At 37.5% G+C, this 13,027-nt stretch overlaps 1 protein-coding gene across 1 annotated transcript in view; it reads right to left on the reverse strand.

Moving 5' to 3' along the window:
• Positions 1 to 2,510: 2,510 nt before the first annotated feature.
• TOX3 (TOX high mobility group box family member 3) overlaps positions 2,511 to 13,027 on the reverse strand; it is a 98,711-nt gene continuing 88,194 nt past the window's right edge. Inside the window, exons 5-8 of the mRNA XM_075836928.1 lie at positions 11,635 to 11,904; positions 10,367 to 10,594; positions 8,266 to 8,346; positions 2,511 to 4,560 (exon numbers count right to left, since the gene is read on the reverse strand). Coding sequence (XP_075693043.1) covers positions 3,808 to 4,560; positions 8,266 to 8,346; positions 10,367 to 10,594; positions 11,635 to 11,904 — 1,332 coding nt within the window. The 3' untranslated portion in view covers positions 2,511 to 3,807. The remainder of the gene's footprint in view (positions 4,561 to 8,265; positions 8,347 to 10,366; positions 10,595 to 11,634; positions 11,905 to 13,027) is intronic.

The raw sequence follows: 13,027 nt of genomic DNA on the forward strand, positions 1-13,027 counted from the left end.
TTGGAAAGCGACGATGCAAAAACAAATAATTTTAGTTCAAAAGTGTTTTTATTGTGCAAAAGTCGTAAAACATAAAAAAACCTCCACATATGTGGTATCGCCGTGATCGTACCGACCCATAGAATAAAGGTAACATGTTAATTACATCGCACAGTGAACGGCGTCAATTTAAAAACGCATAGAACAATGGCGGAATTTCAGTTTTTTTTTATAATCCCCCCCAAAAAGGTTAATAAAAGTTAATATAAAAATTATATGTACCCAAAAATGGTGCCATTAAAAAGCACAACTAATCCCGCAAAAAACAAGTCCTCATACAGCTATGTAGACGAAAAAATAAAAACGTTATAGCTCTTTGAATGCGACTATAGAAAAACGAATAAAATAGCTTGGTCATTAAGGCCTAAAATGGGCTGGTCACTAAGGGGTTAAAGTACGTGACATTAAAGGTATATGTGTGTATAAATCTTAACAGTGTCTTATATGGCAATTTCTATTTTGGGTGAAGTAACACCAAATGAAATACAATGCATTTTCTTTAGGATTAGGACTACAGATAATAAACAGGTGGCTGGGGTAAAATGTTGTGTAAATATCATAAGACCATCTTCTGTAGGTTTTGCATCTTTACTACTGACCAAAGACATTATTACATTTTATTCATGCAATTCTTGGATTATAAAGTGTTGAATGTTTGGGCAAAACTTTTCTTCCTATAAAAAAAATGAATCAAACAGTTTTGGTCTTCTTCATATAACCAGAAAGTAAAAGGAATTGAACAACAAAAATTTTGGATATTACTGTATTATTTGTTAATATGTTCATCTCTTGTAGGAAAAAATATCTACTTGCACTTTCCACATCCACAATGTGACAAACGTATAGTTCCAAAGAATACACAGTGACAAGGGTCAATGGAAGTAGATATATTCGAACTTAATTACTTTTCTTTGTCAAGGGAATTCTGTCACAAAGACCATCAGTGGTTTGATCTTTTTTAATGGTAAATCTTTGAAGGTGTCTTAGTGCTCTTTTGTTAAGGCTTGTTCAAAACAATCGGTCTTACCTAAAATGATGCCATTTTGTAACTAATTTACTTATTTTTTTCTTGTGATCACATACTGTATATATAGGATAGAACAAAACAGGGGCAGATTCAGTAAGGTCAGATTCACACGAACGAGTGCAAACTCGGACATGAAAAACTGTAGTTTTTCACATCCGAGTTTCACCTGTGTGGGTCCCGTTTTCGCGGCGCCCCATAGACTTGAGTCTATCGAGGGATCCATGAGAACTGAAGAAAATAGAACATGTTCTATTTCTCAACGGATCCTTCATACGGTCCATTGAAACAACGGCTGTGTGAATGGCCCCAATGAAATACATGCGACTGTGTAACGACCGTTGTTTTAACGGCCGTCACACGGATGTATACTACAATCGCCTTAATTCGGCCTAAGCCATATGTATTAAACTGCAAACAAACTTTCTATGGACTCATCAGTTTGTAAAGGTGAGATAACTTAAAGCATTACTCCATTTATGAAGGCTGCCAGGTCAACCATAGATCAAAACGAACCATGGGAGACACTGCAGGGGTGGCAGGGTGGGCACATTCACATAGCACCTGCCAGATGTCTAAGCCTTAACTGCCCTCGTGACCAACAATTCCTGCCTTCCCTGAAGTGTCTTCCAATAGCCATTTTCAACTTCAGGTGGGAAAGCTGGAGCTACTAAACATACCTCCTACTTGGTGGTATCTAGCCTTACAGAGAATCTGTCATTATTTATCAGTATGGCACCCTATTATATACTAGTGGGGGGCAATAACAAACCCAGTCCCCTTAAATAACCCCAAAGTGCAAAAAAAAAAACACTTCCTGTTCTGTGGGGGCACAAGATATACATAATAATCACTCAGCCAATGAGCATCTCTAAAAACATTTTCAGCTATTTTATAAAATACTGTAGACTTCTATAAATTACAGTTTATTGTTTAAATATTTTCTTATAGGAACCCAACATTTTAATTACACAATCATAATTTGGGTCACTTGGCAGAAATGCAACATAAAGTGTAGATTCTTCCTTCCTTCTCATTGATGTGAAATTCTAGGCAAAAACTGAAAATTGTGTTTCTGTCCAGGTCCGTTGTATTTCCACATTACAGGATTCATGAGAGGAAACATTTCCTTATATACAGTACTGTAGATGCAGATCAGAATATTATCTAAAGATTTAATTTTTACAAGACTCCTTTTTAACAGGTGGCAGATTGTCCTAACTTCAATGTCGCCCAAAATTACACTTAAAAAAGAGTTATAAATAAATACTACAAGTCTAAAACAAACCAAAGAGACAGTAACACAACATGAGTCATGTTGGGTGGCTACTTTTAGACCAAAAAATGTTATAATAATAGCAGCGCCCGCATCAGCACCAGGGAAATCTGGGACGTTGCAAAGGCCTACCGGGTTTGTGGGGGTAGCACCATGGCAATACGCTGCTCTTCTACGCTGAGGGTGGGGCCCACATACACCTGCAGTTGGCCTTGATTAAGAGTCATTTTATGTAAAATTATGTATATTTTATCTTGCTAGATCCATGGTAAAATAGGCAGCTGTGGGTCTCTCATAAAAAATAAATAAAGCTAAATGCATAGAAAAAGAGTAAAAATAAAAACGTACTAGTAAAATAAAAAATAAATAAACATCTTGCAACCTATTACAGAAATGTGTTTATTCTATCGCAAGATAAAAGCATTTTTTTCAGTTAAGCAAAAATACAAACAACTTAACTGGCGCTATCAGAACTCATAAAAAAGTATAAAACAGCATAAAAACACAATAAGCGATGTAGCAATTAATGGTTGTGTAACCAGTGTTACATTAAAGCCTTGTTTATGAAAACATTTTACAACAAATTATTTTAAAACGTACAACTCGGAAAGAAAATATTTACACCTTATTAGGGTACCCTTTTTAAATATTCTACTGTTCATACAGTACTTGTAGCATTAGTTAACTTTAGCTCTTAGAATAACCATTTACAGTATTTAAGTGCATTTCCCTTTCAAAAATACATTGTTTTAATAGAAATGTGTTATTTCAGCACAATATATTCACATTTCTGTTCTAATGCAGATGTAGGAGGTGGAACACAGAAGCAATCAACGTACCGTTACAGTGTATTTCAAACTTACATTTTGGTTGCTAATGAGAATTTTTTTTTTCAATTTCGATATAGACAAAACATGAAAAAATAAGAACTTTGGCAAACATCTGTGATTTACATCATATCATATGACAAAAATGCCATTAACTACGTATATGTCATACAAATGCACTTGCATGGTCGTGACATTATCACTTTACTGGTAGCATACAATTTGTCTCTGTGTGCTGGTAATGCATTGAGGTCGCCTTTAAATGCTTTTGTCGCATGTTCATGTCCACTCAAATTGTCCAGTTTCTATTGTTTTTATTTTAATTTTTTTTTGTGATTTCCCAGTGTGTTCACGGATCACACAATTCACATATTTTAGGAAAAAAAAAAACTATAAATTAAAAAAAAAAAAAACATCACATGGAAAACAAAAAGTCATCATTCTTTAGTTTCCAGAGAATACATTTTTGAGGATGCGAAAATATGATACAAGTTACACTGTTCTTTATTGCCTATCTAATAGACACTTAATAGTCTCACTTGGTCCGTTATGCACTCTTGCATAACACGTTTGGACAATATACAGAAAATGTACCTTCCCTTAAAGAGATGAAAATGTCCTGCAATGAAACCCCTGTAGGATTAGAAAATACTGACTTGAGACAGCACTTGAGTCTGTGCTTGGGACTGTATCAATGGCTGGTGATGCTGAGATGCTGGGGAAGGACTACTGATATGGGGGATGGGGGATGCTATCTGGGAAGGTACACCAGTTTGGGAAGGGCCAGGAGATGGCTGCTGAGGAGACAATTGTGACTGATGCTGAATGTGTTGCATCTGCTGTTGTTGCTGCATTTGCTGTAGATGTATGTGTTGCAGTTGCTGTTGCATTTGTTGTTGAAGTTGCTGCTGCTGTTGCTGTTGCTGAAGCTGCTGCTGCATATGATGTTGGAAATGCTGCTGCTGCATTTGCTGCTGGATTTGCTGATGCATTTGATGCTGATGAAGTTGCTGCTGTTGCATTTGCTGCAATTGCTGCTGCTGCAGTTGTTGGATGTGATGCTGCTGACTCTGCAGCGAAGGGCTTACTTGAGAAGAGGGCGGAGTGGCAACCATTGGAGCACCCATGGAGCTCATTAACGGAGTTCCCATACTGGATGGCATGTTGGGTGCAATGCTTACCGAGGTCACAATCTGGTTAGATGGTAGTCTCATGTTTAAAGGTTTGGGTGCAATGGCCCTTGGAATTGGCTGCTGAAGATTTTGCACAGCCACAGAGAGGGAGGCGTGTTGAGAAAGTGAGGAGTTAAGAAGAAGGGTAGATGAGAGGTTTGTTGATGCCAGTGTTTGCTGGACGGAGCGTATTGTCTGAGCCTCTGCAGATTCTGCTGCAGCCTGTTATATAAAACACAATATGGTATTACTCCAATGAATGATATTCAATGCCCAAGGGCACATGGCACAACATTAGGGAAGAAACGGATCTGAACCTCAACGTCTAAATGTTACAAAATAAAAAATATTAAACATGTATACATTTTATATTAAGCAAAGGATGTCTACTGTTTAGATGGAAATCAAAGAACTCATGTAAATGCTCTTGCTACGAGGGTTGATGGCCACACGTTAGTCATAACTGCATCTGCTGTTTAGCTCCACAGTTTATGATGAAAGTGCATTTTAACCAGTCAATAATCATTAAGGTCTAACTTACAATACATTTCTTCAACCTATTTTGGACTAGGAGTTTACTCTACAAAATAATATGAAGGTAGTTACCGATTTTGAATCTGCTGGAAGCTATAGACTGTTCTATGAGCCTCTATAACACCATTCAAGTAAAGTATTTGTTTATATTATCTGTTAACTGCCTAAAAAGTTAAAACCTAAGCTGGAATTAATATGTACCTAACTATGGAGGTTTGATGGGACCTCCACCGATCCTGAGAATGAAGATCCCGCAGAACTGATTTAACGCTGCGTCCCCTTCTATGTTTTTCCTGCGCATCGGCGCTCCTGGACAACCAGCTGTGCAGGGAACTGCAGCCGGCCCCATTCTTGGGCGCCTCTGTGCAATAAAAAGTGGCAGGGCCGCAGGGCTAAAGCAGTGCTGCGGCTCCTTCAATCTCTGGATCAGCCATCACTTAGCGACTGATAGGGGTCCGACTGCTGGGACCCCGACAGATCACAAAAGTGTGATTAGAAAAGCCCCTTAAATTATTGGGACTGTATTAAAACTGTGGCTCTCTAGCTATTGGGAAGCTAAAATGCAAAGCATTTGTAGGAGTTAGTCGTTTCCCAACAGCTGGAGAGCAACAGGTTGGAGACCACTCGCGTAAAATCTCTTACACAAACATACTTCATTTGTACTTGGCTTAAAGGGGTTTTCCAGTGGCTAAAAATTGATGGCCTATCAGGATAGATCATCAATAGCTGATGGGTTGGAGTCTGACTCCCAGGATCCCCGTCGATCTTCTGTATTGAAGGGGGTGTAGCGCTTGTACGAGCGCTGTTGCCCTTTCATTTCTACTTGCTCACTCATTTAGCGGAGATTCACAGGTATTGCAGCCTTTTCTCCAATTCACTTCAATGGGAGAAGAAGGCTGCAATACCTGTGAATCGCCGCTAAATGCATTTTTTCTGCTTTGTTTATAGCATTTTATGCACTAGATACAATTTAAGAAATAATGTTGGACAAGCTGACAATTCCCCTTTAAGTAGGCCCTAAAACTTCCTTCCACTCCACAACTATACTATTACATGAAGATGAGCCCCCTTAAAAAGGATTTCCACCCAAAATGTTACATTTGTCATGTTTAAGTAGGATCTAGAAGTTCTAGCCATTATTCTATTCCATCCCGGCTGACATTTTTGGAAAAGTAAAAGCCATACTCGTCACCTTTGAATTAGCTTCTTAGAAACTGATGGTAAATTGTCACTTTAATATAGATTGAACATGTTGATCAAATTAGTTTTACGATCAGTTTCTGCGAAGCTTATTCAAAAGTGACAGTAAGTAAACCAAACATAATGATCAAACTTTTGCTATCACACTAACATCTGTTTTAACCCTTTAGTGACCAGCCTATTTTAGACCTTAATGACCAAGCCATTTTTTAAGTTTTTCCATCGTCTCATTCAAAGAGCTATAACTTTTTTATGTTTGCATCGACATAGCTATATAAGGTCTTGTTTTTTGCGGAACAAGTTGTAATTTTTAATATTACCATTTTGTGGTACAAAGAATTTATTGATTAACTTTTATTAACCTTTTTTGGGGGGGGGATTGAAAAAAAACTGCAATTTTGACACACTTTTTTGCGTCCTAAATTTACGCCGTTTACCGAGTGGGATAAATAACACAATAACTTTATTCAGCAGGTTGATTTATACCAAATTGATATAGATTTTGTATATTTTACTACTTTTACACAGTGAAAACACTTTTTTTTTTAAATTATTTGCTTTTGTGTCTCCATATTTGAAGAGCCATAACTTTTATATTTTTTCGCCGATGCAGTTGTATGAGGGCTTTTCTTTTGCGAGACGACTTGTAGTTTTTATCGCTACCATTTTGGAATAGATGCAACTTTTTCATCACTTTTTATCACATTTTTTTTAAAGGCAGGATTCAAAGAAAACAGCAATTTTTGCATGTTTTTTTATTTTATTTTTTACGACGTTCACCGTGCGGGTTAAATGTTGTAATAAGTTTATAGTTGGGGTTGTTATGGACGCGGCAATACCAAATATGTGTAACTTTTGTACTTTATTTTGTTTTTTAATAATAAAGCAGTTTGTTAGGGGAAAAAGTGGGTTTTTCATTTTTTTTCACTTTTTATTAAACTTTTTTTTTTACTTTTTCACTAGTCCCACGAGGGGACTTCACTGTGCGATCCTCCGATCACATTTATAATATACTGCAATACTTCTGTATTATGCCTGTATTATGCCAGAGGCATGACCTAGCAGGCATTTACTACAGGCAGACCTGGGGGCCTTTATTCAGCCCCCGGCTGCCATAGAAGACACAGACATCTGGTGCTCTTATCACCGGGTGCCGGTGGGATGAGAGGGAGCTCCCTCCCTCTCTCCAAAACAACTCAGATGCGGTGCTCGTTATTGAGCGCCGCATCTGAGGGGTTAAACAGGTGAGATCGATACTAATATCGATCTCACCCGTTCGAGCAGGGATGTCCCCAGCCCTCAGCTACCTCTGGTAGGTGAGAGCAGGGAGATTTAAAATGCTCCCTGCTCTCTTTATTTATTCCGATGCAGCGCTGTAAAGAGGCTATTGCATCGGAATAAAGCCCATTAGTGGCCGCCGTAAAAACACTATGGGGCGGTCACTAATGGGTTAGTATTATATGGACAATTTTATATAAAAAACTACACAAGTTAAAATGTGTCATTAGAGTCATTACATTTACCCACTTGATAACGGTTTGTGGAATAAAGTAGTTATTTCTGATGCTCACAATATGCTTACTGCTGTTTATAGCTACTTGGATTTATTTCACTGACTGAGGACACGGTAGCGACATAGCTGAAGTTGACCAACTTTGAACGCTCCACATTGGATGGGGAATATAACAAATTTAAAATATTTCGTATAAAGCATAAATAATACTTTACAAGGGGTACAAGCAAAATGGCCTGACAGCAGATGGTGGTTAATGCTGCATTACAATAAAGAAGACCATTTTTACCGACTTCCAGCTATCACCTAATTGGTCAGACCTCCAGGCTTGTGTAATCAGGGCTTGGCAATTTCACCCCTTGTTTTTGCTCGAGGCATGATCAACCAACCCGGAACTCTACTCTATAAATGGCACCTGACCATAAGGGCCAATCTGAAACAAAGGGCCACAGAGCTCATCAAAGCGCTTCTGCCGCTTAGTTTTAGCAATCGGTGGGGGTCTCAGTGCTCAGACCCCCATCGATCAAAACGTCTGACATGTCACTATGACATGTCAAAAGTTTTCTAAAAGTTTAGTTACCCTTTAAATAGCAGATTCAAAAACTACCAGAAGCTATACAGGCCTCAAGTTCCAAAACAATTAGAAACTGCTATAATTATTATCATAATATAATTCTTACCTTAGACACCAGACTTGCTCTGTAGGCCGCAAGAGCCTTTAAGTATTCCTTTTTGGCCGCTTCGGTTTTCCTCTTATACACCTTTATGAAAAACACAAGTAGTTAGAAATTTATTTTTAAGCTCAAAGCACAGTTGTGGTAAAAAAAGCACAGTCAATATAATTTATTGACAAATGTCAACCCTAGACTTTAGATTGACATCCGATCCTGTAAATTTTGAGAGAAAGTTTCCGAACATTTAGGGCCTGGGAGGCTGTTTGTTTCCCACTTTATACTGTGGATAATAAAAAATAGGACATGTTGGGTTTTTTCCTGCCTGGTCACCCCTCCACATTTAATCTAGATTAATATGCAGAAGAGCATATGGCTTAGCTAAATATGCATATTATTAAGGAACTACCATATAACATTAAAATACATAAATATTCACAAAATTATACAAAAATTACAAATAACTCCAACATCAATATTAAGGCAGAATTCATAGGCATTAAGTTTGATACATTATTATATTTATTAGTTACATTTTTGCTTTATTAATCATTGATACAATTATAAAATTGCTCATTAGAAACCAGCCAGTCCAGTACAAATCTAGAGCAATCCTTTGATAATTCACCCAGTTCTCTGAATGGCTGTGATTATGCTTTTCATGACTTCCTGCCTGCAGAAGTCTGGCCATTTCTGAATACTTTTTGTGCCATTCAACAAAGGCCCAGTTGTTGCACACAACTACAAATAGGCTTGATTAATCACCATCATTAAATCATAACAGGGGAAGTCTGGTAGAGAGCAGATGTCTTAGAAACTTGTACACAATGCCTTCGTGTTACATTAACAGACTCCAAATAACAATTAAAAAAACCATCATCCACTTTTACCACAAGGCACTTTCATTCCATAGTTGGGACATTAACAATGATGGCTCTGAGCAGGTGTTTAAACATTATTTGATATACATTAATAAAATACTGTAGCACCAACATATTCTATAGACTTTCACAGTAAAACTGGCAGAAACTCCTACAAGCTCTAAAACAAAAAAATGGGAAATTACACAAAGAACATTTAAAGACTATGTCCACCTTATGTTCACCTTCACAACCATTTTGTTTTATTGTCCCAATGCAACTACAATGAATGAAGCAATTTGCAAATAGTTTTGATTTAAAGTGTCCTGTCGTTTTGTTTTTTTCAGCTTCTATGCAGACCTATGCATCTCTATGGTAACAGACAACAAACAAACTCTGTGTAGTCTGACTCTGCAGTCATTCTCTCTTCCATGTGCCATACAATTTTCTAATTTGCATTATTACCTTAGTTGTATGGGACGTGTGCATACACACATGAGACAAGTTTAATCTAGGGGTTATCACCCTAGATTAAGTCATTACTATGCACATTTATATTGGATTAGCTTTATTTTCTATGTATTGGGGACAGTGAGAGTCTACCAGACACCTCTGAAATAATTGTCTCAGGAAAGAAACAATTGGATTGGAAGTGAAGATCAAACTTTACAAATGTTATTGCCCCATGAGGACAAATGTCTGAGGGTCTGGCCTCTGACAAATGACTGTGTGAATTTCGACTCATGATACATGCAATGTGGTGTGCTATATCTCTAAACGATATATGCCATGTGAGGGATCACGCTGCAAAAACAACTTTGTACAAATCCAAAAACAGCTCTAAAACTGTGTGACAAAGTATTTTCGGTATAGAAGATTATAAACTGTAAGGCATGAAAACCCTAACGGGTTACTAGCTTCATTATGATATTGGAATAAAAATGCATACAGGATAGAAAGTGTTTTATGAAGTTAGTCATTATTATAAAATATAGCATTAAGGGTTTGTCATAGGGCCAACAAGCCATGGGCCCTCCAGTCGACAGGATAAAGGGCGGTATGGTGGTGTAAACCAGGTTTAAGAAAGGGATCCGTTTTCTCTATTTGTAGCTATGTTGACTGCTTGATATCCCATATAATTCCAAAGACCCAGCAATGCTTAGGAAATATAAAGTGCTGGATTTGTTTGTGCGCAGAAAACTAGAAAAGGGTTGTAGGAACATATACCATACTGATTATAGGTCAATTACCTGTTTTTGCTCTTCTCCAAGACCATCCCACATTGAAGCCACAATTTTCGATACTTCACCAAAAGTTGCGTTGGGGTTCTGACCTTTGATTGCAGCTTGTGTATCTCGAAAAAATAGAGCGTATGCAGAGACGGGTTTCTGCGGTTCATTTGGATCTTTCTTTTTCTTCTTCTTAGGAGTCTTGGGCTTCTTGCCGGAGTCAGGTGCTGCTCTTTTTTCTCCAATAGTCTGAAAAGTTAATACAACGTGTATTTTAGCCATATGCTACACTAATTCCATAATCATTATTTCTACTCCTGACAACATTAAAACATTAGGCTTTCTCGTTAAAGAAAATTTGTGGAAAAATGAAACCGTGATCAGACTTGGCCAGATCATTAACAATTGTAATAAAATGAAGCAACAGGGATAAGAATGAAATTGTTGCAGTATTTTGAATTTCTTTTGTTGCTTTTTAATTCATATTTCTGAATAATAAAATTCTCTCCGCTCCTGTTTTGGCAGGCTGAAATCTCCGGTGAATTTTGTTCTTGAAGAAGGTGAAATGAGAAAACTACTCATTCTGCTGCAATTTAAATTATTTATAAATCTGCTAATCGGTAACCAAGAAGAATAAGTATTAATAGACACAATACAAGAATGTTTTTTCACTTTTTCCTTTAAAGAGGCTCTGTCACCAGATTTTGCAACCCCTATCTCCTATTGCAGCAGATCGGCACTGCAATGAAGATAAGAGTAACGTTTTGGCCAAGTTATGACCATTTTTATATTTATGCAAATGAGGCTTTCTAAAGTACAACTGGGCGTGTTTAAAGTAAAAGTACAACTGGGCGTGTATTATGTGTGTACATCTGGGCGTTTTTACTTCTTTTACTAGCTGGGCGTTGTGAATGGGGGTGTATGATGCTGACGAATCAGCATCATCCACTTCTCTTCGTTAACACCCAGCTTCTGGCAGTGCACAGACACAGCGTGTTCTCGAGAGATCACGCTGTGACGTCACTCACTTCCTGCCCCAGGTCCTGCATCGTGTCGGACGAGCGAGGACACATCGGCACCAGAGGCTACAGTTGATTCTGCAGCAGCATCAGCGTTTGCAGGTAAGTAGCTACTTTAAAGTCAATCTTTCCCCAAAAAAACCTTATATACTATTATAAATCATATTTATAATGAAACAGGAAAAAATTCACTTGCAATCGAAACTAGTATATTGGATAGTGTCATAGAAATTAAAAGAAGCCATATTAAATCTCCATCATTATACACACCCTGTTTGTTTCATCGGCATCTTCTTCATTAACTGAACTGGAGGGGGATGGAGTGGCTGACTTGCTTGCTGGAGGTGAAGGAGACGTATGGGGAATGGAAGTTGTTCCAATATTGAGTCCTAACTGAGCACTTAGCTGAGACTGGTTTATGGTGGTGAGTTGACTTTGAGACATTAATCCTGCCCGTGCCACATCGGACATGTGAACCAGCGACCTCATAATTAATGAGGGATCCTGACGATATTGGGACATCTGAGCCTGTCTTTGATCCTGTGGAAAAAAAAATGTTATATTAGAAATGCAACTGATGATAAAACCAAATATGAACATGGCAATATGGATTTTTTAATCTTCCATTTAATTTCCCTATGGCTTCTCAGCTCTATTATAACATATCATACAGTATAGGGAGAGATTCTAATAATAGAAGTTATTAGGAAACGGATCTAAATTAAGTTTCCTAATATACAAGCAGCTGAACCTTTTCTTGAAATCCTTCCTTAGACACTTATAGGAAAGTACTGTATTTAGTAGGTAGTTTATGCCAGTTGTCTGGGTAGGACATTGTGTATACATCGTGTTATTTAATGTCGCAAAAATGTATCGAATTTAGATCCTGAGAAATTCAAGCAAAGGTAAAGGTTGACATGTGTATATTCAAGCATGATTAGGGCTCTCCTAGCTATGGCTTATTTACAATACAGTCATAATAAGTTCAATGCTGGAGAGAAAATGTCGGTCATTGATGTATTAAATATCACAGAAAAAGTTGACCTAGCAAAATCGGGCTATATTAAAGATTAATGGGTCCTTAGTTGCTTTTCTTTGTAGTTCTTACTTAGAATGGACAAGGAATCATGTTTAATCACTATATTTGTTATATGTGCTGGATATAATCCAAAATAACTTATTTAATTTTGGATACTGGGGCAAATATTTCGTATCAGTGTTGTACTGGGGTTTCTTGGACCCACCAGAGGATATGATTCTGAGGGCCCACCCTCCATCTATACAGAACCTGTGCACATCCACTTTTCATTGCATTATGAAACTTTTTTGTTATTATTTTACACATCACCAATAATGGTTATTTGTGAATTAACCTACAAGTAATAGACACTACTAGCAAGTGACTGGCTCCAAATAAAGACATTTGTGGCCCATTATTGTGTCAGAGCGTGGCCCACAGGAGGATCCTCTGGTATTCTGTTGGACCACTCCAACCCTGTCCAGTATAGACTCACACTATCATTTATCCAACTAACTTTCTCTACTAACATTTTCTAACAGTTTCATTTTAGAAGTCTAATATTTTGCATGTCCATTCCCAATATTTAGCATTTTTATATACGCAATTTGTAACAATTTTGTTTTTGTTCAGCCTTGGGAGGAA

This window comes from Rhinoderma darwinii, chromosome 9 (assembly GCF_050947455.1).
Source record: "Rhinoderma darwinii isolate aRhiDar2 chromosome 9, aRhiDar2.hap1, whole genome shotgun sequence".
Taxonomy (NCBI): domain Eukaryota; kingdom Metazoa; phylum Chordata; class Amphibia; order Anura; family Rhinodermatidae; genus Rhinoderma; species Rhinoderma darwinii.